The sequence below is a fragment of the Poeciliopsis prolifica genome, unplaced genomic scaffold (assembly GCF_027474105.1).
Source record: "Poeciliopsis prolifica strain line A6 unplaced genomic scaffold, Auburn_PproV2 SCAFFOLD001, whole genome shotgun sequence".
In the NCBI taxonomy this organism is placed as follows: Eukaryota; Metazoa; Chordata; class Actinopteri; order Cyprinodontiformes; family Poeciliidae; genus Poeciliopsis; species Poeciliopsis prolifica.
The window spans coordinates 19,742,135-19,769,053 of NW_026562376.1; the positions used below are offsets into that span (position 1 = coordinate 19,742,135).

The 26,919-nt window shown below is 38.9% G+C and overlaps 1 protein-coding gene across 18 annotated transcripts in view; it reads right to left on the minus strand.

The window, feature by feature from the left end:
* The window catches only part of LOC129366125 (neuronal cell adhesion molecule-like), an 87,957-nt gene that overhangs the window by 22,407 nt on the left and 38,631 nt on the right, over positions 1-26,919 (minus strand). For 9 of the 18 annotated variants that reach the window (XM_055040550.1, XM_055040305.1, XM_055039824.1 and 6 more), the window contains 9 exons: positions 7,102-7,254; positions 5,932-6,037; positions 4,350-4,543; positions 4,198-4,230; positions 3,874-3,996; positions 2,867-3,037; positions 2,278-2,334; positions 316-427; positions 52-236 (listed from right to left, as the gene is read on the minus strand). In XM_055040550.1, coding sequence (XP_054896525.1) covers positions 52-236; positions 316-427; positions 2,278-2,334; positions 2,867-3,037; positions 3,874-3,996; positions 4,198-4,230; positions 4,350-4,543; positions 5,932-6,037; positions 7,102-7,189 — 1,069 coding nt within the window. In that variant the 5' untranslated portion in view covers positions 7,190-7,254. The remainder of the gene's footprint in view (positions 1-51; positions 237-315; positions 428-2,277; positions 2,335-2,866; positions 3,038-3,873; positions 3,997-4,197; positions 4,231-4,349; positions 4,544-5,931; positions 6,038-7,101; positions 7,255-26,919) is intronic. The other 9 variants (XM_055040851.1, XM_055040770.1, XM_055040137.1 and 6 more) reach the window with 3 other exon arrangements.

A 26,919-nucleotide genomic window follows, 5' to 3' on the forward strand; every position in this document is an offset into this window, starting at 1 on the left:
GGAAGGCAGAGTAAGGAGAGAGAAAGCAGGGAACAGCAGACGCAGACACACCTTTGACCTCGACGGTAATGATATGGTGCGCAGAGCCGAGCAGGTTCTTGGCTGTGCAACTGTATTCTCCCTCGTCCGATTCAGACACGTTCACAATCCGGAGGGTCTTGTTGAAGTGAAGGAAGGACGTGCGCCTGCTGGGTAGATCTCCGCTCACTTTGGTCCAGGATACCTCAGGGGTGGGCCTGGATTTTAGAGTTGTGATCAAGCAGGCGGCTACTCGAGGCGCTGAGACATTTAATTTTGGCTCATTCTCTGACTTACAGTCCTTCGGCAATGCACTCCATCTCCAGTACGTGCCCCCTCAGCACCATCTTGTAGCTTGAGTGGCCAGATGGGATGAGGAAGGTTGGCTTCCTTTCATCCACTGGGGCCTCTGCAGTTACACACATAGATATATCGAGTCAAAAATGAGAAAAAAAAAGTACTCTCTTTGCCATCAGCCAAGAATGGAGAGGAACTGAGGCAAATCATGCCCTACATGTTCTCTAAGCCTTCGCCTTTCAATACTGTGGTGTAATCAAACCATCTGCTTGGAAATGTATCCATCTCTGCACACAAATACTCATGTTTTATTGGTAAATGTGGCTTTTATTTCCAGGTTCTTTATTGCGTGTGTTAAAGGTGTTTATAGGCAAAAAAAAACAAACATGCATTACTATGTAAACTTATGTATAAAATTAACTTAGACAGTGAAATATAAACGTAAAACAAAATATGTCAATTACCAAGATTATTTTAAAGAAAATAAATGAAACAGATTTAGTATGTACATCATTCAAAGAGTTTACACTATTTATAAGCAAGTGAAATAAGGTGGAAATAATATCAATAGAAACAATAAAAAGTTTGAATTAAATCAGCAATGAGAGAATGAAAAGGTTTACTGGAAATAGAAACAGCAGGATTAGCTAAAGAAAGGATGAGCGATCTCACTTCTGTCACAGATCTTCTATGAAGTAGTAAGTTGATTTCAGCCACCCATGTGTAGAGTTTAGGGCTGAAACGATTCCTCGAGTGATTCGAGTTTCTCTATTCTGCCCAGATCATTGTCTGCGGAGGGCAGCACTTTTACTTCCACCTATAAGTTGTTGTGAAGTGCTAGCAGCACGGTGGTGAATTGTGCGGCGCTGTGTGAGGGTTTGGCGGACAAATAAGGCTTGATGAATTTCGCGACGTGATGGTTGGAGCCTGACAGCTTTTGTGCAGTCGGAAGCACGTTGTCACGGTTTTGGAGTGAACGGTAGGAATGAGATCCTATTCCTCGATTAATTCTAAAAATATTCTATAGACTACTAAAATATTCTTTTACAACAGCCCTAATAGCATTGCCATAAAATAGTGGTCTTTTTTTTAACATCAGTGGAGTGCAGCTCCTCATACATCCATAAAAGCACTGTCTGTCTACGTGAAGAAAAGAAAGACTTCCAGCTGCTTCCATTCACTGTCAAAATGTTTTACAAAAAATAAACTAAATGGCTCTATTCTGGTGACAGATGATTTGAAAAACACAAGTGTCAGTAGTAAGAATGCTTCTCTGAACTGGGTGTTCACAGATTTTGAGTTTTCTGAATTACAGTTCTTGTCACAAGTCAGTCATTCACCACCATGGTGAGTCACAGGTAAAACTATTTTATTAGAAAGGTTGCTACTCTGTTAGGTCTACAAACAGACAGCATTTGCTATACAAATCACCATATTTCAATTATGAACACACATTCCAACTTGAGACATTGCTATCCCTTTTTTCATAGTGGACAAATATTGTGCTCTGCAAAGACAGTGCAGAGTTCCCGAGATCATGTTTCAGATTATTTTTTGATTTCAGATAGTGAGTTAGAAGTTCGAACTATGGAAAAGTAAATTGTGTAAATGTTGATGTTACATGTTAAATGCTAAGTTCAGTCTAAAATGAAATCAGCATGCAGCTGTAGTTGAAGGAACTCAAAGGAAAGGTACATTTGAAACAGGGTTCAGTTGCATAAAGCAGGAGTGACTTTGGGGGTTGAGGTGGGTGAGTGTTAGTGAGGAAGCCACAGTTCTGAGCTCTACTTTAAGAAAAACCACAAGGGGGTGCTAGATCTCACCCTGGAAGAAACCAGCAACCTTTGAAAAAAAAAAGCCCCAAGGATGAATGGGTTGAAGGGTTGGTGTTAGTGGGTGAAAGCTAGAGTCTGGAGCTCTGGGTCGGGAGGCATTAAACACTGGAGGGTGCCAAAAACTCACCATTTAACAATTCAGTGTCATTATAATAATCTGCCATTGTTTCATTGATTGCATCCACTGTAACACAACAAACAAAACAAAAGAAATCACACATGCAACGATTTTAAATCATGACAATTACAAAAACATGTCTGGACATCCTTTACCTAACAGAGGGCAATATGAAAACTAACATAAAAAACATTAAATATTTATAAGGGGAATGATCGCCAGAATGCAGTCTCTCATGTCAGCTGTAAAGGTTAAAATGATAAGAGAAGTCTTTGTTTTTGGAGGAGAAAGTGTGTGGAAAAAAACAACACACAACAGAAACAGTAAAAAGCTGCTTAGCAGAGAGCTTAGAGAACAACCAGAACTCAGACAATATGTCTTTGAGTCAGACGACAGTAGCATTTCTGAGGATCGGATCTGTGATGGGAAGCAGGGTTTCCCTCCCACGCTGCCTTCCTGGCACATACTGTCCTGCTGAAAAAGAGCCGCTTCTTGTGTACATGCATTATTACACAAACACTGTTGTGCTTTTTTTAAATCACACAAATCTTAATCACCTCTTTAAATCTGAGAATCACAGACGGGGGAAGAGACTTACGGTTGAGCACTTTGACAGTGATGGGCTGTTTCTGCTGGATGGTTTGTGTGTGCGTGAAGCGAGCGTAGCAGATGTAGTCGTTCCTGGAATCCTCTCGGCGAACGTTGGAGAAGTACAGATCGCCATTCAAGGACTGGGACACCCTCTTACTCTGAGGTAACTTCTGGAAGTCTGAGAAAGTTATAGCAATATAAATATACATCCTTTATGACGTCAAGAAGTAAACACTAAATAAGTCCCTCAGAGCTGAACTTTAGGACCCCTATTCTCATTCTGAATTTTACCAGTTTGGATATGATTTTCAGTTCAAATTAGTACAACTTAAGTTCTTGGTTTGTATATGCAAGAAAAAAGTTGTTATTAATTTTATCAACTAGCAGAGTTAACTAAGCTGTAAAATTAATATTTTTGAAGTTGTTGAAACTGAAATGGTGACGTTTCAAAAGCATTTTTGGCATCAAGCAAAGACTTGACAAATTTGGTTTCTGCAAATCAGCTACAGTTATAGTTAGGAGTGCACCGATTGCAGTTTTCTAGCTGATTGCCAAATACAGACCTTTGTAAAGCCAAACTTACCGATTCTGATTTTAGCTGATAAAATTTTTTGTCTAAAACGTTGCTCAGTATATCACAAAAGTTGCTGAATTGGCAACAATGGGGTAACTATTGTTAACTGTAAATGTGCAGATATGACCTGGTCGGCCGGTTTGTCAGGAAAACCTCTCTCACAGGAGAGAAGAAAAACACAATGGTTGATTTTTAGACCTTTGCCAACGTTGATAATATCGGTGGAAAAGATCGGCTCCACATGTAAAAATCGGCCGATCTCCCAAAATTATGTTTCTTGAACATTTCACAGTCTTTGTTTCACAGTTTTTTTTTTTCTTGACATAGATTTTTATCCATAATGGTAAGAATACAAGCTCTGCACTATACCTACAACAATTACAAACAAAGCCCACGTTAAAAAAATTCCAAATGAATCAAAATGACAGGTATCAGCTCACTGTTGTCCATCCAGAATATGATGGGAGGTGGAAGTCCTGCTGGGGGTCGGCATGGCAGCACCAAGGAGACGCCCTCCTGAACCACGATTGGTTTGTTTTTCTCCTTTGACCACAAGGGGGACTCTGGGATGTTGAAAATGGACATGCACATGACAGGGTGAGTATTGTCACAATTTGGACATAAAATGCCGGCTAATAATGGACAGAAGCAACGAGGCAAGATGGGAGGATGATGTCTAAATAGTGGAAACGCTAAGAGGAAAAATACAACGGGGCATTTTAATCTATAATCTAACATGCATTTTCTCTACTTGCAAGCTGTACCTTCAATAAGCCGTCTTAGGAAGAAATACGCAACTTAATTTACAGAAAAGAAAAGGAAGGAGGAAATGACCCAGAATGTTTCATGAATTTAATGTTTGAAATGAAAGACAAGAAAATGGCTTAAATGACACGAAGCAGGACGCTACACTTACTTGACTGTCTGACGACGATATTGTTGGACACAGCAGATCCGTGTTTGTTCCTCGCCGTGCACTGAAACACTCCCTCATAATGTTCAGGTCTTGCTCTGGTGATGTCCACCATCAGGGTCCCAGAGTGAGGCCTCATGGTGACACTTTCGTCCAGTTCAACGTCAAAGTGGGTCCCATTTCTCGTCCAGGAGAAGCTGGTGAGGAAAAACCAATGTAGTTTTTGTGAATGAACGGGCGATTAAATGAATCAGAGTACTTTTCCAGTGAGGCGCAATCACAATCGCTAATTTGTACAAAAATAACATTTTAAAAAATAGAAAATAGGAGAAAGTGTGTGGAAAAAAACAACACAGTCTTTAATGTTAAAGTTATAAATTAAATAAACTATTTGTCTCCAGTTTAGCTATGATAGGTTGCAGGAATAAGGGCTTATTTAGGGGGTAATTCTGCCAGATTTCTACTGGCACCTCCATGCCTAAAAAGTGTGATGTACTTAAAATATTTTGTTGAAATTCATTTAAAAGGAAAGAAAATTTTGAACATGAAATTACATTTATTAATTTATTTATTTGGATATTTATTAATCTAGTGCATTACTTTATCCTTAAACTTGCAGACTTTTAGGACAAACATTTGCTTCTGTATGCAGAACAGCGTCTTGACATTTCCCTTCAAAGACATGAACTTGGTGACTGATATGTGTGTGATGGAGCTTCTGTCTGCTACACACACATATCTGACTCTTGGAAAACTTGTTCGCTTTAGATTTAATGTAAACTGAACGCTCATGCCCTAAGCATCAATGAAACTATTGAGGTAAAGCGGAGATGAAATGTTGAACGTAGATGAAGTTTAAGGCATTCAGTCACTTTTGTCTCCAACCTATTTTACTAGATAACAGTATGGGTGTTATCTTTGATTAATGGGAGTGAAGATTTTGTCAGCAGACAAAGAACTTGATCAATATATGGTAACAATAGAGAAAAAAATCCAATCAAAAATATATCTTTCTTTAATTTGCTGACAATAAAAAGAGGGAAATATGTGATTGTCATGTTTATTGACACATAACACAACACGGCAGGATGAAGCAAAGAGGTAAATAAGCTAGATTAGGCTGAAACAAATTAAATGATTTCAGTCTGGTTATCAGCATGGGCGATTATGATGGATACATGAGAACTGGAGAATTGTGACTCTGGGATCATTTTAAGTTGTTGAAGTGAACTATGAGCTCATTTCATTTTAACTTGTGGAAACCAAACATAAAACATCAGTGTCTAAATTGAATAACAAGAAATTAAAACTCCTGAGTCCCTGTGCTTGCTTTTGGTTTGCCTTCTTAAGATTACCAAAGCCTAAGGAACAAGAACTAAGGAACAAAGAAATGCATAAATGTTTGTGTAAGAGGCAGTAAACCAGCTGCCTGAGTAACAATTAGCCTGTGGCAAGGGCAGCGTGTTTACAAATAAATTGAGATGGAATAAAATAAAAAAATATTTGAGCTTGAACTGTTTATGTCTGAGAGCTCAAGGAGTATTTACACTTCTTGAATTTTAAACTGCACTTGGCTTTTTCCTACCTGGGATGCGGCTTCCCCTTCGCCTCACAGTGAATTATAATATTCTCCCGAGGATCCACGATGTAGTCCTTTGGGGACTGGTGAGTTATTGTTGGAGGCTGTGCCACTACATGGAGATCAGAAAGAAGAAAAACGTTTAACCATGACCTTTGCTGCTTAATCTGAAGCCATTTTACTTCTTGTGTGTCGACCACACAAGCAGTCATTACCAAACACACTGAAACAGACCAGAGTGTCCAAAAACACACAGGGGCTTGTGCTGATACATACAAAAAGCTCTCTTTATCTGCGCAATGGCAAAAAAAAAATCACAAAAGCATGCGGAACACCAAGATGTGTTTCTCTTTAGCGATGCTTACTGAATTCCTGTCTCTGCTGGGGAGACAACTAAAGGACTATGACAAAACAAATCACTGAAAAAGTCATGCTGTTTGTGGCCATTTTCTATGTAAAATCTTCCATATCTGTAGTAACACACAAAACAAAAGAAAGCAAGCACATAAATAAATACATGCAAAATTTCACTCCAAATCACACCCCAAACTTTTTAATATTAACTAGGCATAAATACTGTGCAGATTGAAACAAAACAAATCCTCCAAATGTGGACGGAGACAAAAAAAACTGCAAACTTATTAATAGCAAAGCATTTATTTGTGACTTACATCCCGGAAGAACTTTTGTGGGTTCCCCCAATGAATCAGCGAACAAGAAAAACAATTTGACAGTAAAGAGATGCAGACATTAGTGATTAGAGAAAAAAAGGTTGTCCCATGGTTTGACAAGGGCCGTTTATGATGGTCACATTTCAAACCAGATATACTGGAAACAAAACCTGTCTTGACCTGAAGAGCTGAAAATCACTTTTTACTTTTGTTTTTCATGTGAGATAATAAGTTGACATACACAGAAAAAAGGTCAAATAAAAATAAATATATCAAAAAAGACCTCCCTGGTCCTTTTAGTGCAACTCTGTTGAAAAACTATAGTGCAGTTGTCCATAAAAACCTAAAAAATAAATTAGTTCCTTTTTTTAGCCTAAGGCATTACAAGCCATTGTTGAAGATCCAAAGAGACACATGCGCCTCCAGAGCTGCAGGTTGCAGACCCCTGGCTTAGACCCTAAGCATTTCCCTGGTTTCTGATGTGTTGTATGATATGTTCCCTTACGGTCTAGTGGGACCTCCAGAGCAGAGACGAGGTGTCCCAGGATCAACACCAGCAGCGCTGCTTCCAAACTCCTCATCTCCATCATCATCGTGGGTCACTGTGGTCTGCCCTTGCCCCTCTGCTGCTAACCAGAGACTGAGGGCACTTCCACAACTGCAAGGCGAGAAAGAAAAGCAGAGAAAGAGAATCTCAGACATTAAATGAAAGCTAAGAATTTCACAGCACATCCAGTGACAGAAGCTATTAATCATAACACTGAGTTTGTTCTACTCTGCATCCACAGGAGGGTCAGAGGTGGAACAAGCGAGCTAGTTACATACACTGACTCTGTGGTTACAGATCGATGTCTCTTGGTGTGTGCAGTGTTTTGCTGGGAGCTATCTTTTTGATGTAGAGCATTCCAATAGGGATCGACAGGAAGCCGCGCGGGCTCATCTCGCTGCACTCATCACGCTGCGCCATTAGGGCTTTGCCTCTGCTTCGATTTCCTAACGCCGGCGGATGGCACGGCTAAAGTTCAGAACAGGGGGACATACTTTACATTCCAACACATTTCACCCTCAGTTTTATCAATGTGAGTGACTGGCAGATGAGGCTTGAGGCAAACTGATCTGCGGCGAGGTCAGATTTCTGACACTGGACCATCAGTCTTTGGCGAGACAGCAGCTGTAGCAGCAAATGTCAGGTACGACTGTTTGATAGCTGTTTAATGGAGACAGATGGTGGAGATATCACAGGTTCAGCAGGGGTGACTTGTCTGAATTTATTTTATACAAAGCAATGAGAGATTAATAAATCATTATTTACATGAATTTCTTTCCACACAACCTTTGGACAAGATGAGACATTTACTGTAACTATGGAGAAAAAAACAGCAACACTGATGTTCTCTCTATTTTTTTTAGTGCGAGCAGACAAATGTCACATTAGCTTTCAAAAAATGCTATTGTTCTTTGAGACAAAGCAAAAAAAAGAAAAATTGCAAAACACAAAAAAAATAAGAGAATGACAAAACGAGTGTGAAACAAGCATTGGTAACAAGTAGGCACTGAAGTAAACCTGACTTCAGTCTCTGTGGCTGCAATTTAACTGTACAAAAAATAAAAAGATTAATTTTTTTACCTTTTGATGAAAGTGATAATACCAGATTTTTTTTTTATCTTTCCGTCCTGCATGTCTCACCCAAGGCAGCCCAGTAGTGAAATGTTACAGCTTTAATTACAGCACAGACACACTCATTTTCTAAGCTATTATAAAAGCACAACAGAGAAATTGGTTGGTGACCAGAATTGGATGATTTTCAATGGACTTTAATTGATCGGCTGGTCGGGAACTAGAAAATTCCCGTAATCGGTGAATGTATCATACTTAAGCTCTATGGGACCGAGCTGACAACAACTCGCTTCAATTTCGACTCAAAGTCAGCAAGTTTCAATGCTAGTGAGGCGTCCGACAGCAAAATCAGAGGAAGAAGAGAGACGTGAGAAGCTAAGTGGAAGGAAACCGTAATACGCACTTAATCCCCAAATTATACACACCCCTGGCAGATTTAGGCTTAAAGTGAGCTTTCAAATTTACCACCATGTTGCTTCTGACTGGAAGTGGTATTAACATTGGGCAATGTTCTAGTCAATGCAGAACTGAATCAGATAGAGAGTCTTTGGAAGGAACTAAGGATTAGTGCGATGGCAAGAAAGGCATCAAACCGGAAAGACTTGGATTTAAACACTAAAGATACATTTTTACACTTTTTCACTGATTTGAAAAGGGTGAAACAATTACACAATAACATGATTTTCCATTCAATTGTAAATAAAAAAAATAATAAAATTTCTTCTAATTTTATGATGTGGTTTTATGATGTTATCTTTTGAGAACTACTCATCTGATTTACTATTTAAGAAACAAATGTGGATTCATAACCTTGGACTGAACTGTATGAGGACATGTTTGCAGTTTATTCAGGCTGCAAAAGAGAGCAAGAATTTCAGAAGATAGCAAGAAGGGTGAAATGGGTGCAGTAAGTTGTTTTGTTCTTTGGACTATCAACCGCAGTGTGTCATGAAACTTGCAGCATTTTGGAAATCTGATTTGATTTGATCAATAATTGCAGCCATTTTACCAACACTAGCATTTAGGGTGCTAAGCACTAACATAACACATAGGTGAAATAGATTAGTCATTTAAAATGTGAAATCAATTAGTCCTTGCTTTTAAGGCTGAACAAATATATTATGAATGCTAGTCTTATATTTTCTATTATCATAGCTACTGGAAGTTAATCACCGGGTCAAAGCTTTACAAAAACCGGAGATAGGAAATTGGCTATCAAATTTTGAACAGTACATCTCTAATTTTATTCAATGTTATTGCAAGGAGCTCATCAGTATTTTGTATGAGTAAGGGTGCTGTTCTTAGATGAGAATAAAGGAACAGCCTAAAAAGGAGTCATTTTCTATCTTTTAATGACTGCAGAGAGACCTGTTTTTAATCTTTCCTTCCTGCATGTCGCACCCAAGGCATTCACTAGTCTGGTATTAAAATGTCACAGCTTCAATTAGATCTCAGGCAGGCTCATTTTCCCAACTATCACAAAAGCACATTAGCAAATTTTGGATTTTAATGATGGTTACAACATGAAAGAATCTAATAGAGCCTTTTAGAGGAAGAGCTGTGGATGTGTGTAGCTGTCTTGCCCTCTGGGTTGACAGAACAAGGTTTTAGATGAGGAGGTGGTGGAAGTTGAGTCTGGTACCAGAGGCTAAACAGTAAGTCAGTCAGACCTGGATTTGGGAATGGTCCTCCCTGGGGAGTGAATGTGCTCGTTAGCGCTGCCCCAGGGTCATGATACAGTTATGGCCCCCAAAGCTGGTGTCTGGTAACTTGTTACCTTGGGCTTCCACTACAACTCTCTTGGGAAGCTGTGTATTATTCGTCCAGCTCAGCCAATCACAGCGCTGTGTTCACAAAAAGGTAGGTCTGGCTTGGGATTTCACACACAAAGATAAGGGGCAGCTTTTCATCCAGCCCCTTTTGAAGGCTGCAGGCAGGATTGCACAACCTGAACACACTCCATCCTTCAATATTTATGTTTAATGTGCCGTGAGAAAGTTGAAATCTGAGGTGATTTACAAATATTTCATTAATGATGATGATCAAAAGTCGGATTTGGATGTGAGCAATCATTTCTGTAAAAATTTTAATAAAAACTAAATAAATAAACAAGAAAATCTGCTGGTTGCTGGAATGAAATGGCTTTCAGCCTGACTGGTCCTGGCTGGTGACTGGCTGTTCTTGGAACTCAAAAATCCAATCTTTTTATGATCAGTGAATGCGCTAAACCTGAGCGGAAAGGGATCCAAATAAACTGCTTAAAAGCAAAGTCAGAGGAAGCATGAAAGTTGTAGGAAGCTTTTTAAAGGAAACATGCATATTCTGTCAAGACGTATTCAGGCTGCGAAAGAGCAAGAGAGAGCATATCTTTCATCATTTAGCAAGTTTGAACAGATGCAGCAACGTTTCTGTGTTTTAACTTTGCCCTCTATTGAACATGCTGGATTTGCAAACATCAGAAATCCAAAGGTTTCAGTGAGGATGTACTTTCTCAAAGGAACGGACAAAAAAAAAATTGAAGAAAAAAGTTCAAAATGTTGGTTTGGCCACATGGCTTCAGTTTATGATCTCATTAAAGCTGCACTGTATTAGGAAAATACCCAAATAAGACATTGTTCATTTTAGTAGCAGTGACAGTATTAGCAGTGCCCAGATTTTTTTTGTTTTCCACCATCATGATTCCCTGCCACTGTCATTGAGTATTTAAGCCACTCACATCTGTTTTATGTTTGGGTATCAAGGGCAATGAGAGGCCATTCAACTGATGTCCACATTCAGCTCAAATATAATGGCCCCGAAAATGTCATCAAAGATTTGTGATTGGGATGCTGCACCCATTGCATCTGTATGTAGATTTGATGTGTGGCAATAAATCGGGAATCAGAATTGGCAACAAAAATCAGCCACAGTAACTTATGTGTTGAATCCTAAAACACCTCAAGCTTATCTGAAACGGCGCCAGCACTCTGTCCAGGATTCATTTCCCAATTTAATGAGGTGTAGCAGCTCAGCTCCAGCCGGTCAGCATGTTTTAGTCTGCATGTGCAGAGTCTGTACTTCCAGGAGCGTGTGACTGTCCGCGTACAGTTTGTGTGTGTGTGATATAATTATCCCTGTGAGCTGCAGTGATACATTCACATCCCTGTCACAGCGGGACAGCAGTGGAAATTCTAGTGGGGCTCTTAAGACCAACAGAGCTGCCAGAAGAAAAAGAGCCCGACTTTACGCTGTTCGCATGAAATCATAAAGGATTCATGTTGTTAATTCTTACACCTTCACTCCACCAATAGTTTGCAGTGAATGAGAGCAAGACAAAAGACAAAAGCTAGATATATGCTTTTTATAGGAGACACAATATTTGCCTGTATTGTTAAAAGCTCTTAAGCATCCCTTGCTGACAAACAGGAAAGCCAAAGTCAATAAAGCTCTTGCTGAAGCCTAGATAAATCTAAAGTACTGTTTAGGGTGGTGTGCCAAAAGCTGTCAGGCAACTGATAAAATCGAACAGGAAATGGGCTCTTAGAAAGAAGCATGACAGATTTGCTGATGTTTTTTAAAAAGCTATCAAATAGATTAGGCCTAGAGGAGGATGATAAACCCAGCTGTTATGCCACTTGGAAAGCTCCATATCGTGAAAACAAAACGGTAATTTTGACAGATTCCAGGTCAAAGTCTGCACACACGATGCCTTTATAAATGTTTCTGTTTTGTCCAAAAAGTATTTTTTTAACAGCTGAATGCTCCTCCGAATGAACTTTGCTACTTAAGTTTATATTCTTCATTAAAGTGGAAACTGTCTCTTTCCAAAGCTTCTTTTTCCACTTGAGTGAATGAAACAAGGATTTATTTATTTTTTTTGTTGTTATCACAGATGCTGTTTTGTTTTCAGATCCCACACATGCATGCACCGCGTTTAAGCAACACAGCTTCTGGGACTAATTAGCACTGAATGCTTACAGTTTGGGTGTAAACTCAATCACTTTTGCAGTCATTTGCACTTGAAGTTCACAGCAACAGATCACACCGATTTACTATTAAATTTCTTAGGTAGTTTAAAACTTGATCCAATGTCAAACATTGACTCAGGGTTTGCTATTTGGAACAAGAAGTAGTGGAAGATTATCGTTTCAATAAAATAAAATCTCTTAGAAATGCTTTCTACAGCTTTCAATTGATTATCAAGTTAAAGAAGGTTGACTGATAAGTGTGTGTTGAACAAATATCACAGATATGCAGCTTTTTGGGTTAAATTAAATTAAAATTAACATGATGAAATTGAATTAACAAGCAGCATATTGAGGCTGACCTTCAGACAGTTTGGTTTGGATGAATTATATCTCACTGTAAAGTAGGAAGAAAGTTTTTCATCGGTGACTGATTCATGGCACTAATGAAATAGTTTATTTTACTGAACTTTGAGCTACACAAGCATGATAATATTTGCTTAACTTCAGATTAGTCTAATATTTGTAAATGACTCAGACTGTTTGCGATCAGGGACAAAAATAAAAGAGTTCAAAATATTAATCAGGAACTGCATGGAAAAGCTGCAGAATTAAAATCTAAACATTTTCATAATTTACACACTGACAAGACCTGAACTAAGGTAAACCTAAATAACATTCAGCAAACAAAAACCTAATTATAGTAAATGTCAGACAACTGAAAGACTGCCATGTTCATCACTGTAAAGCGCTATGTGAAAACACCTTCCTACAGGCCTGACTTATTTTGCCAGTGAAGAAAACACTCCCTTCTGTCAGAGATGCATTCAGCGGCCTGGCCTCTCATTCCGCCGGCCTCTTCAATTACTCCATTGTCATTTTGCCACAGCCAACTACTTCAACATCCCAAAACTAATTGGTTTTGTGCACATGTCTCAAAACTACACACACAGACTGAGAGCGGTAGGACTCGTTTGAACACACAAATGGAGGTGTCAGGGGCTCAAGGACTGAGAATGAAAGTGTAAATGAAAAGCAGTCATCAGGGGAAAGTCCCAACTTTGATCCTGCAAGAACACACAGCTAATAAAATATATTTGTGCTATATGCTAGCCTCTAGCGAAGATGCCGCCATTGCCTGCGCCACACAGCAGTGACGCAACCTTACCAGAATTACTGCTGTTGCATCAGCGGCCCACAAATTTAACATCTCTGATTCAAAAACAAAAAAAAACGTGACATTCTCTCATGCCAGGCACCCTAATTAACTCCCATAATCAGCACTATTGATGGCTCCTGCAATCAGAGTTTGTGAAGCTTGGTATGGCCCTAATGGAGCAGCAGGGATCCCCTACAGGCGTCTGAATGGGGAGGTTATAATGAGTAGAATGGCTTCATATACGCTGGAAAGTGAAGAGGAGAAAATGGAAACGCCTGGAAGAGTTTATTTTTTCCGAGGATGTGCCTATTCATGCCAAGTACCGCATATTATTTTCTGTGCCATTAAGCAGCCAAGAGGAAAAGGAACAGGAAGATTTCTCAAAATGTTTGGCTCTGGATGGTTCTTTGCTGATTATGAAAAACAACAAAAACAGGTGGAGAAATGTACGCTGAGGTTTTCTTTTTTGAGCAGGATTGTGAATTACAGTGGAGGATGCAAGAAGCTTGGCATTCATTGGCCCTCATACGCCCTTCTTTGAGCCGCTGCTTGATCACAATGGAAATTCCACAAGCCGGCTTCAGTGCGGGTTTCCCCTAATCTTCTCATTAGCCTTTATAATTGGGAAACCATATGCAAATAATTGGTGTGGTTAACATATGAACTGGCATCCTGTTGTTCAGGACAGACCTCACAGTTCAGAAATGAAGCCGGGCCTTTTATCTGCACTGTACAATGTGAGACAATGAGAGATCAGCCATCGGCTCCTCTTTAAATACTGTACTTTGTTTCTGTTCTCCTCTTTCAGCTTTTTCATTTTAGGTGAACAATGCAGTTCAAAGCAGCAAGGGCTTTTATCTGAAGAAATCCCATACACTTTGTTTGTACATCAAAGCTTTTGTCTGAGAACAACATGATCAGCATTTAATTTTTGCCTGTGATGTGGGCTCCATCAGTCTAACAGAGTAAATACAAAATCCAATATGCACTTTGATGATTATAAAAGCTTCTCAAGCCTTTAACAAGCAGTTTAAAAAAAGTTTTTTCCCCCTGCACACAGATGTATAAAGAATGGTGGCGTTCTGGTGGAAGAGGTATTGCAGGCACACAGCTGTATACTTGCTAGGAGCCTTTAAGGCAAGGCAACCATAATTTATGCATCACTATTTCTTTCTCCACTATTCTTGCTGCCAATGAAAATTGGCTGTCATCATGGGAACCGTATGCTCTAGCGTTTTTTTTGTTTTTTTGTTGTTTTTTTCAAGCTACCGCAAACCAAACATGAAGACACCGTGGCATCTTCAAAACTGTCCCACATGAGCTTCGGAGACGGACTACAGAACCTTCCCAGATTTTGACACAAAACATCTCTTGGCTCTGTTTGACATCTGCTGCTAATGCAACATGTCCGGCAATTTGTTTAGTTCCCCTCCTTTCAGCGCACAGCCCATTGGCATTCACAGAGCTGCCTCCACATACACAGCAACAACACTCCAGGATTTGCTCCTTGTCCCCTGTGTCCAAATGCTAATCAGCAATGGCGCCGGTGCTTCTGAGAGGGTCTCTTTTTAGCATGCAGATGGATGCAGCAGCGCTACATGAGATGGCGTTAACTGAGGGATGCTGGCCTGTTCGGCTTCTTGGGAAAAGAGGAATTATGCTTTCATCTTATGATTGGCGGGGAAAAAGATCATATCATTGCAAAGTAATTTCTTGAGGTTGCATTGACATTCCCACTGACGTTTTCTGCAATCTGGTTGCCAGAAATGTTTGAAAGTCATCAGGAACTTTCTTCCATTTTCTTTTCAAGTCACAAGACATTATTGCCGTTCTGATGTTCTCCAGAGGCAGTGCAATGGTTTACAAAATTTGACCTCTGGATCATTTTAGCAGACCTCTCAATGCTTCTGAATGGAATAGATTCAGAGAATCAGAAACTGATCAGCGTGTGCTGTTAGTAATTAACAGAGGTCTATTTTTTGACATTTTCCCATGTATGTTTCATTTTGTTTTTAACTCTAAGTTCAGTACCTCACGATTTTCAAATAATAACAGTAACAGTGATTTATTCACTTTTCTTTGGATTTTTCATCTTCATGATCACTCTTCAGGACCTTTAACTTCTTAAAAACTAAGAAGATCTACGACAGATGTGCAGGTAAAAACACAATAGGTCTGTCCAACTGTCATAATGTACTATTGGCAAACAATTATTAAATGGTACATTACAGTGCCACTTGTATTTGAAGGATTAAAAATAGTTTCTGCATCAGAATTAGAATCGCTATAGCTGTTAGCTGAAACTTGGCAATCACTGTTCAACTAAGAAATTAATTCACAAGTTGAGTCTGCTTAAAAGTTTCTCAGTATGGACCACTTATTTTGTCTTTTATTTGTCGTCTTTTCTTTTTTTGTTTAAGTAAACACTGCAGGTATAGGACTTGGACAGAAATCAGTAGAAATGCAGTAAAAGCTCAAAGAAAAGCTTCAAAAGACCTGAAAAAAAAACTGCTGATCAACGCAACTTCACAGTTTAAAAGAAAGCACGCTTCTTTAGAAGTAAAGCATAAAATGAACAGAGGGAAATTCAGATCTCTGATTTTATGTCAGCACTCTATGACAGTCTAACTTTGTCTTTGTATGATATTCCTTGGTCTTTTAATTCTTTCACTGCCTTATAATTCAAAACATAGGAAGGCTGTCGAACCACTAAGCTAATTAGCCAATACTTCCTTTGTTTGTTTTTTTTTTTTCTGTGGTATTATTTGGCACGCCCAAAGCTTTTTGCTTGTCATAGCTTGCGTATGCTTTCATCTTCTGTATTTGCATAAGCATCCACATTTTGACATTCATCATAGTTTTTCTCACACTAAACCAGAGGACAACATTATGGTCAGAGCACAAGTTTGCTTGCCCTCTCACATGACTGTTATGGGTGAAGCCATTCATATGCTGAGCAGACATTCATTGTGCTAAACAAATGCAGGAGAGTGAGAGGGATGCATGGTGACCTGCTTCTTGAATAGCTAAAAGAACTCTCAAAACCCTCTGCACACAACATCGCAAGACGCACTTCAGCTACTGAAATCTAACAATTTCAAAAATCTAAAAGTTTACATAAAACTAATCTCTTAGAAAACATGCAAATCCTGTAAGACACCAGAAATAAACTTCCATGCACAATATGCGATCTAATTTGCAATCTATTTCTTTGGTTTTACAGATCGGCTAATGGTAGAAAGTGTTTGCAAACTAAACATAGATACTCCAATCCATTTTTGGCAAGCTGGATGAGTGCAAAATTACACTCCAAAGGGCACTCTGTATCCATGGCAATTCTCCTAATGCTTTTAGAGCCATAGCCACACAAAAAGATGTCAACTCTGTCAACTAACACACATGTGGAAAAAAGAGAGACAAAGAAACAAAAACCATTTTCAGCAAAAGATTAATACAGAACAGAAACTCTTCTGTTTTTAGCTGGTTGTTCTAAAAAGCAAAAGAAACTCTCCCTACCGCCTCTTCGTCTAACAAAAGATGTATGATTAGAATCTCAGTTTGGCACCAAGTCTTTACCAGATGGCTTACTCTCCATCTGAAAGGTCTCGTCACACAGGGGCCAATATATGGAGTTTATACTGAGCTTAAGGTCAGGACAATGCAAAAAGAGTCTGTTACACAGGAAGTGCAGGACATGCTCACCACAGACTCAAGCAAACTAGAAGCTGTGAGGATTTTGTTGCAGCTGGACTCCTGCGGGCCATGTCCGTAAGAGAGACAAAACAAAGCTGTCTATGGGAATCATACGAGTTACCAGTAAATGGGGGGAAAAAAGTCTTTCTGGGACAACACAATTGTATATTGGCTGATGAATTGTGCTGATCCAGTGTGTAGGCAGTGACTGACTGGCTATTATAGCTGTCTGCACTTTGCGTTGTTTCAAAAGCTGCCAGCAACGTGAAGTAGCACTGCATGAACAGTGACTGTGGAGTAAATGTGAAAACTGCAATATTTAGTTCACTGGTGAAAAAGTAGTAGCTTTACAGAACATACATGTTGCCAATGTCAGAATCCAAAATCCTTCTACTGAGATGGCTGATATCACACGGTTAAAGGAGAAACTAGGAATATGCAACATGAATTCCTGACTGTTGAATGTCTTGAAGAAAGTATCAGAAAAAGAATATCTTATTTCTTATCATCCTCTATTAAACAATACTGATTTTGTCAACAGACATGACACCTACTGCTCCCAAAGCAACAATTCGCTGTACTAAAGGTTAATTTGTATAACTGGTCATCTGGATGAAAGGGATACAAAGCACTGTGGGATTGAAATAAGCTTTCGATTACATTTTTAAATATTTTTTTTCTCATGCAGTTTAGTTCTTTAATTAGTTTTTAACTCAATGGTCTAATTCAGAACTGAAAATGAGCTGCAGCAAAACCATTATTTCCAACAAGCTTCACAAAAAGTTTTAATTCAACTCAACACCTTATTGCTTTTTTGTTTGCTTGTTTTTCTCAGCTATTGTTCTTTCCCTCGACTCGTCTCAGCATAACATTCTACACTCCTCAGCAAACTTTCTACTGAAGTCTTGCTTCAGAAAAACACACAATGTGTGACAGTGGAAGTTATTCCCTTGTTGTTGTGGGGAAAACAAGTAAGTGAGAGGCCTTAGGGTTCCTCATGCACACAGGCTACTTTCCATATTCATGGAAACTTTTGTGTGAAATGAAGTAAAAGAATTAAATCACAATGGTTTTAAAGTTTATACAAGGCAGTGATTCTTTTTCATTTGAATAAAGTTTAGTTATTTGTTTTTAATTCTACAATAATTGTAGGATCCTGAGATAAAACTGGAATTCTGCTTTCAATCTATGTAATATAAAAATTAAAACTTTAAAAAAAGCATGCTCCAAAGAGTTTAACCGTCCATCCTGACAACAAATCCTTTGGTTTCATTAAAAATATATATTGTTATTCATAGGTATGCATGGCTTCCCCCAGTGCATTATAAGCCTGGCGGGCCACCAGGCTTTATTTTTGCCCCCACCAGGCTAAGATTACTCATTTATTTAAGTCTTTTTAAAAAATTTACATTTTTTAAGACCTTATAGTTGGTGTTCAGGTATTAATCTTCCAATCTTTCAATAACACATAATTATCAAATGATAGTTTCAAATTTTCTGTCAACTTTTTAAAAAATTTCACTCAAAAACATGATGTTTTTGATGAATGAATGGATGAATGATTGCCCTAGAACTCCAACCACCAGGCTTAGAAAGTTTTTTGAGGGAAACATTGGTATGACATGGAAGTGAGTTGCAATAAAATGATAACGAATGAGTTCAAAAGAGTGAGGAAACTTATACAGCATCAGCTGTATTAGAGACTTTGGGTTTTCACTGCAGACTACGAAAATATACAATACTATTCAAACATAATAAAAAAAAAACATTTTTGCACAACACCTTAAAAAAGGCAATGAACAACATTTTCTGTTTGCTATATGATGAGGAAGTAATCAGGTAAGTAAATCCTTAAAATTATGTAAGGAGCTACGTCAGTTCAAATCTGCCGCCCACTCACGGTTCCAGAACATGTAATCTGAAAGTGTCACAAAGCTGAGGAGAAAGTAAACTGTGAGAAAATCTGCTGCAGGTGGATGGAGCCAGCAAGTTTACGGCTGATGAATGGCACCTCGACATTCACGCTGAACAATAGGCCTCTCCTACAGTTCTCTCTTCCTCATCATCCTCCAACAGCTCCTTCCACTCCACCCCACCTGTGTCTGTGAAAGGTCAGCTTGGAGGAGGGTCTTCACCTCCCCTCCCTCCTGTCCTCCAGACCTATAGCTCCCACTCCACAATCGTCCCAAACACTGGAGCTTGGTCCCAGGAAACTCAATCATAGCGGGTTTCAGAGAACTAGAGACCTCTTAAACCCCTCCATTGTCTCCTGAAGGTTTCCCCACACCATGGCAGGTCCGTATGTAACACTGTAAGAGGAGTTGCTCATTACTGCCTGTCCTGGGTTTTACTTTGTGTCTTTTGTATTCCTGCCTGAAGAATCCAGTTGCCCAGCTGGGCCAATAAAAGAGACTACAAGGGTATGGGAAAAAAAAAGAGAGAAAAATAGAAAAAGGCAATTAATTTGCTAGCGAGAGGAATGACAAGATGCATTTTGGAACACCTTGATGTTCTGATATGAAAAAACAAGACAAATTGAAAGTGTTGTTTGAAATCTGATTTGGCAATATAGGTGTATTTAAAGGCATTTGTTGCTAATTTCCCCTTCATCCCACGAGTGAGAGCACTTCCTGATAGACACACCACACCACAATGTGGGTGAATGTCAGAGCAATCCATTATCACATAAAGGAAGCACTATGTAACAGCCCCCTTCTCTTTCTCCTGGCCCCTCCCCAGCTCTTTTCAGATACAGCAGGTGAATACAAATTATTTCCCCTTCGCTGCTTTTCAAAAGGACTCACCATCCAATTTTAGACAAACAATAGTCCATTCAAACTGTGAGAAAATCAAATTGTAGTTTTTTTTTTTTTTTTTTTTTTTTTTTTTTACTATTGTTGAAGGAAGCAATCAGAAATAGTACCAGTGGTAAGAAATGGAAGAGATGTTTTTCCCCCCTAATATGCTATACATTTGTGTTTTATATCTGCAAATGACATAAAATAGTTTGTATAACTGCTAAATTGCAAAATACTTTTAAAGTATTTTAAAAGCCCTGAATCTAATTTTCTCAGTAAGATTTGGTGAAGTGTGAATTTTGTATTTCCTAGAAATGCACTGATAAATCACATGGTGCTCAAAATCTGGCAAATTTAAGCTTGATAAGCCTAGACCAGTGAAGGTTCAGCCAGAAAATACCTAAAAGTTACTATATCACATTAGCAACATATTGAAAAGGACTTATAAGGCAGAGCATGCTGACCAAATATCTGACTCATGCTGGGGTTTTTGCAGGTTTTCTTAGATGATTAGCCTAGATGATTAGCCTGATAAAAGGGTCAATTATACACAATCAAATCCAGGATTCGCCCAAATACAAAGAAGAAATACAGCATGCCACCTATTATGTTAATGCGTATCTCCTGCACTGATCCAACCATTTGGGAAAGTAATATAATCAAAGCTTTGATTATATTAGCTTTAACCTTTATCAGCCTGTTTTCAGGAGGGATCTATTCTCAACAAACACATTTGTCTGCTTTACAACTCCAGGTGAAGCAGCTTTTGAGGGGATGCAGAAACCTGCGACTGCTAAACAAAAGTGAAACAACAGGGAAAATATTGCCTCCCTTAAGCAGCAAGCAGATGACCCCATTTCATCTGAGTTTCTGGATTCATGAAATTAAAGAGGGTTTTTCAGATTAAAGAATAAAACAGAAATTTTCCGGTGGGAAGTACTTGAAACGCCTCACCGAGACACGTTTCTGTACGTCTCATGGGTACGAATGAGTGAAGAGATGGAGCACCGGAGACACTAATGCTAGACAAAGCGTTCCCACAAAAGAACTCTCTTTACGTTCTGTGAAACTCTTTTTGTAAGTTTAGGCGATAAGAAAAAGTACACACACTGGGGACCTAAAGTATAAAAAAAAAAGTATTCAGGTTGTATCAGCTTTTCTCCAATTTGTCTATCACTGAGACAGTCTGAGTGAGCGGCGCTTTGCCCACGGGGCGTTGCAGCTCAGAAAAACACAGCTCCATCCCTAAGGATCATCTGACCCCATCAGAAGTAATGGCCCCAACACAAACTGCTCCATCAGCCCTCGTAAGTTAAATAGTGATTCCAGAAAAAAACACACACATATATATATATCTATATATATATATGTATATATATATATTGCTCTCATTTAACACTAACACTCCACGCGACTTATAGCCTCCGTCCAGCAATCGGAGGGATGAGGCCAGTCTCTAATGCAGAGGAAGCCTTTTCTGAGTGTCGGCTAATGGTTGGGTGAGGCTGTGGAGGAGTTTATTCAAACTGCCTCTAGGAGTCAGATAATGTACATAAACATGCTGACACATTCAGGTCCAAAAGTCCTGCTGGTCTGGGTGATCAGAGGAGATTCTGATTGTCCATGAGTGAGTCAAATACAGGCGAGGAAGACTTGACTTCTGGAAGAGACAATCCTTTAGAAAGAAACAGTTCAGGAAGGCATGTTAATTTACTCTAAGTGATTTTCTTAGATCGTCAGATAATTTTATGTAATTTCTCCTCAATAAAGCAATACGTTTGATGGCACGGGCTCCTTTAAACCAGCATCATGTTTTAAAGTCTGCTGTGCCCTTAGCAGTTCTACAGGTGAGAAGAATCAATATAAATATATACAGACATGATCTGATCAATCTGATGTTAAATTTGTTATTAGCAACCTTGTTATTAGCGACTTGAGACTTTGGCGAAAATTGCAGCTCTAAAGGTAAAAGTACCTGTGTTACTTGTTCATAATTGATTTATAGAAAACAATGACGACAAGCACGTGCAGATATAAGAGTGCCTGTCAAAAGTCATAAAAACCTGAAAGACTTTTACAATAAAATAAGAAATGTGAATCCTCTCGGTGACTCAGATGCGATGTGCTGATCCATGTCATTGCGAAATGAACCAATAACACAAAATAAATGGGAAAAATAGCATATTACTAGATGTAATTTACCACGCAGAAGAAATCTAAATACAAACGTCTGTGTGTTGCTTGCTTTTTTCGGCGTGCTGTCACATGGCATCATTTACTCTTCGTCTGCTTTCCCGGCAGAAGAGATTTCTCGTTAGAGTCGGCTGAGAAGCAGGTGAGCCGACATCTAAATTCAGACATTTGTATTCCAAGCCAACACCCAGGGACCCACCTGTTTACAGTGATGAGCATATAGGCTTGGCCTTGAACCGAGACTCTCATAAATCATTTGGTTTCTTAGAAGGCCATTGCAAACACCCAGATCCAATCAGCTTCAGGCAGCAGCAGGACAATCATCTCTGTCCCGAAGCCAAGTCCATACCCATCAGACTTCAGGACTGAAGAAAAACAAGAACACTTTGAAGAAAAATATTTTTCACTTTCTGCATAAATAGACATTCTTCCTTACAAAGAAATGCTCTCATCTAAGCTAATCTGTTTAATTATATTAATTAAATTATATTATGTTTGAGTGAAATATTCACCTGCCTGAGCATTTTCTTTTCTTTTTGTCTTAATTGGAAATTAAAAAGAGAAAAAGATCAAGAAATAGATTATCCCTTTGAAGCACAATGTTATTCTAAACGTTGTCTTAAACCTTTCATTAGAGACATAAATGAAAATATTAATTTTGATTATGCATGCATTGTCATCCTGATCAGCCTTTAAACTGGTCAGTCATAAATTAAAGAATTAGTATTACCAGATCGCAGAAACAGCAACACTTTTCAAACTGTATGCAATTAGAGAAAAATAAAATTTAAAAGTTAAACATATTTAATTTCAACAAGTTGTTTAAATGTCACAGGGCGATAAGAGAAAGTATCAAAAAGAAGCTATCCTCTGTGACATTTTATCCTTTATATCTGTTTATATCTGCAAAGAAAGACAGAAGCTGCAGGTAAGAGAAAGTTGATGGTGAGTTTTCGAAAGTGTTTTGGAGTTGGAAATGTTGGCAACTCAGGAGTAAATAGGAATACTCTTTCAGTAACGCTTGCTATAATAATCGTGATAGCTACTCTTAAACACTGTGTGTCATCTGATCTGCTTTAAAATGGCAAGAAAATATTTTTGAATACTTTTCTTATGATTTGTAAAAAGAAGCTCTAAAATAGTTTAAGATCACCATCGGTTTTTAAAACAATTACCAGGTCTGAGCTGAAAAAGCAGCTAAATCCAACAAACACTCCATTAGATTTGGCTAATCTAATCTGGAGTTTCAGATTATTGCACAGAAGGTGAGAATGAAAGTTAAAACGAAGCACTGAGGAAGATTGAGCAGATGAGAGGAACTGAGAGGATGGAGATACGACCACAGAAACAAAACAGACATCCCCAGGCTGTCAGTCTGAGTAAGCATCACACAAAGCCAACCTTCTCCAGCATCCCTGAAAAACGGTGAAGAAGAGCAGATACCCCGTCGAGAGGGGCCTCCACGACCACTTTCTCACCACTCCGCCTGTTTCCGTCTAAAGCTGTCTTTGTATTCACCCATTCATCTATTTGTTTATTCATGTCCCTCTTTCTAAAACCAGTTGTCTCTTCCCTGCGTGTCCCTGTCCCGATTCTGCTTCTCACACAACCGCAGTCAGAAAAACAAGCACATCCACAGACACCTTGGCAGTAGACGCAACGTGCACAGGGAGGCCTGCTGAATCAGTTTACCGTCAGAGAATTGCCAGGCTCTCATCAAAAAGACACCTCGGAACGATCTGGGTGCGCTCACCCGTAACGACGTGTGCTAGGAGCGGCCCGGGGGCCCGACGTGACCGTGTGAATCCCACCGCTCGTCTGGATCTCTGAAATTCAGCAACTTTACCGCCGAATGTGTGAGAGAAGATGGCCCATAGCAAAATAAAGGACCCAGTCTGAGAATGTAAAGCTGCAGACAGATTGAGAAAGAACCAAACACGGAGAAGCAGCATTCATTCTCTATGTACCACAAATGTGAAACAAACTGCCAGAAAACTACAAAACAGTCAAAACACTGAGTTCCTCTGATCAGTAGTAAATGGAGCTTTACTTTTATATATTTGATGTGTGTTTGCTTGATGATTTTGATGATGGCAAATGTCAAAATGTATAGGCAGTGGCAGAATTTATCTACCCCTGCCTATAAAGCGAATATTTCAGTGAGGTAAAAAGCTTTGTTTTGCTTCAGTATAATCCATTGTGTGTTCTGACACATTATCTCTTTAGGTTAGGGTCAGTGGACATTTTTGTTTGACTGAAAACACTGGAGACATGCACGGAAGGAGGGAGGGAAATGATGCAACAAAAGGCCTGCCAAGATTTGATTGAGGCATGTTGCAACTCAAGGTCAGTGTTCTTCTCAGCATGGACGCTTCTTTTAGTAGAAGTAAAAAAGAAAAAAATTGAAATTCCCAAATCTCACATTTTTCTAACGTGCCTTCTGTAGATACACCTCTGACCTTCCAGAGTCTCTCTGCTTTCAGTTTTATCTTTAGTATGTGAAAGACATGGTTAGTTGGAGAAATACCAACTAACCTCCTCCTCTGTTGAATAAAATCAGAAAGCATGTCCTCTTTTTGTTACATTAAATATTCAACTTGCAACTAAAATGAATGGTAATTGCTTCTAAATGAGACATGAAATCCCATCTTCTCTTACCAAAAGCAATTTCATGTATTAACAAGTGAAATATAATAAGAGTACTAGCACTAAGGCTCCCGTTCATGAAAAGTCTTTCCAGCTGGTGGTTTATTCTAACAGGTGAAGTTTCTGGGGAATACATCAATAGATCAGCGGTCTATAATTTATTTTTTCCAGTAGTCTGTTGTTAAGATATACAGTAGCGTGAAAAAAGTATTTGACCTGAAACAGAAGTCTCCCATGTTTGCTTTTTGGTCATATTTCCATGTTTCAGATTAAACACTGCATGTCAGGCAATAACCTGCTATCCAACTCAATATAGCCTTATATTAAAATGTAAATTACCCTTTGATAAAAGGGCAGGAAAGCAATAACGACCTATTTTGAATTAACTATGATTAACATAATTTTTTTGGGCTGCTGATTTCAATTTCAGGAGACACACCCAGGTCTGATTACTACAGAGTCAAGAAACCCCTTAAGCAGGACCTGACCGATCCCCAATCGCTGCACTTTTGATGCAAACGTCGACCTTTTTGAGAGGAATGTGTCATTTGAATGTTACGTTACAGAAAAATATTCTACAAGTAAACATCAAGTTGGTGGAGTCTGGAAGTGTTTTGCTTCGTCGGGACCCTGATAACTTGCAGTAACTGATGTAACCATGAATGGAGAGTTCAGTCACCAGTAAACTTCAGCTCATGCGCACTGGAAGTTTTATGCAGCTGCACAATCCTCTAAGCCATACCAGTGAGACCACCACTGTCTACATTAAAGGTGATGGAGTGGCCTAGTCAAAGTCTGGACAAAAAAGCAGACTGCGATGTTGTAGCATTACCTGAAAGGATATTCTGGACCAAAAACCTTCTAATGTAATCATTATTTGAAAAATGGTTTTTTATTTCCTCTGGTTTTCTTTGACTCATGTGAAAATTTTACTGGTTTTCTTTGAAACTTAGTAATTCACCACCGCTGGCTCAGTTTCCTACTACTTCTTCCACATGTTGCATCTTCATTTCTCTGTGATGAACATCTTTTCATTCTCCAGATTCCTGATCTCTTGGACATTTTCCAGATTTATAATCAGGCTCAGGCTTTTCATGTGTGAGCATTTACATCTTTGGCGTGTCCATCATCAAAGTTTCAGTTTGGATCCATATTTCCAATTTTCAAGATCATTCAAATGAACTTTGAAGCATCTGTTTTTTTTTTGTTTGTTTGTTTGTTCTTATTTAGGTTAAATATCTGTCGCCAAAACAACTTTAAGAATTATTTAATGCTTGTCTGTCTTTTCAGAGACCCCCTTCCTCTTAAATAGTTACAGGTGCTTTGAGCAACAGAGATTGATCAAAGTGATCTCAGTCTTTGAATAAATAATTATTTGCTTTGATCATTCATAGTCCAGTTTAATTTGGTCAATGTATATCACACCAGTTCATAGTAAATTTCTTCTTGAGGGAGTTTAGCAAGACAAAAGGCTTCCATTGATATCAAAATCGTAAGAATTGGGTTCAAAATCAGTTTCGATCATTCCAACACAATTCAAATATATATTTAGATTCTGATCTGTTTACATACAATGTAGTCGAATTCAATGAAGTGTGAGTAAAGCAGCATTTGCATTTACATTTGTATCATCTTTGAGGTAATTTAGTATTAAACCTATTATTTATTTTTGTTCTAGTCAGCTAAATTTACTAAAATAAAATGTAAGAATTAGAACGACTAAGAGTCCAATACTATTCTGATGTTAAATTATCTCTTGTACAAGAGAGTTTTTTTTTCTTTTTCCCACTCATCCCTATTTGGCATCCAAACACTGAAATACGGATGTCACACTCCCAAACGAGCATGTGAGAGAAAGTGGTTGAAAGACAGCAGCTTGGAGGTAAACAGAAACCTCTGCGGCCTTCTAATGGAGGGCTCTGGCCCTGAATGCAGCTGTTCACAATAGACGTTTCATGCCTCACTGTGTTTCAAACCACAAAATTCAGTGTGCCGCTCCCCAGTGTGGTCCTCTGTGACTCGGCCATTGAAAACTGTAGACTCAGCCTCTCTGGCCCACAGCACACATTCACACTGCCACAGCGCGATGACACGGGTGAAATGGAAAGAATTCAGAGACAAACGGAACGACGGAGAGGAAAGCAGAGGCAGAGAGGAGCGCGGCAACAGGCATGTAAATGGATGGGCCCGGAGTGAGCCCCCACCGGCATAAATAAAAAAAATTGTAGCACCAACACAAGAGGCAGATTAACTTCGAGCCAACTGAGTCCCT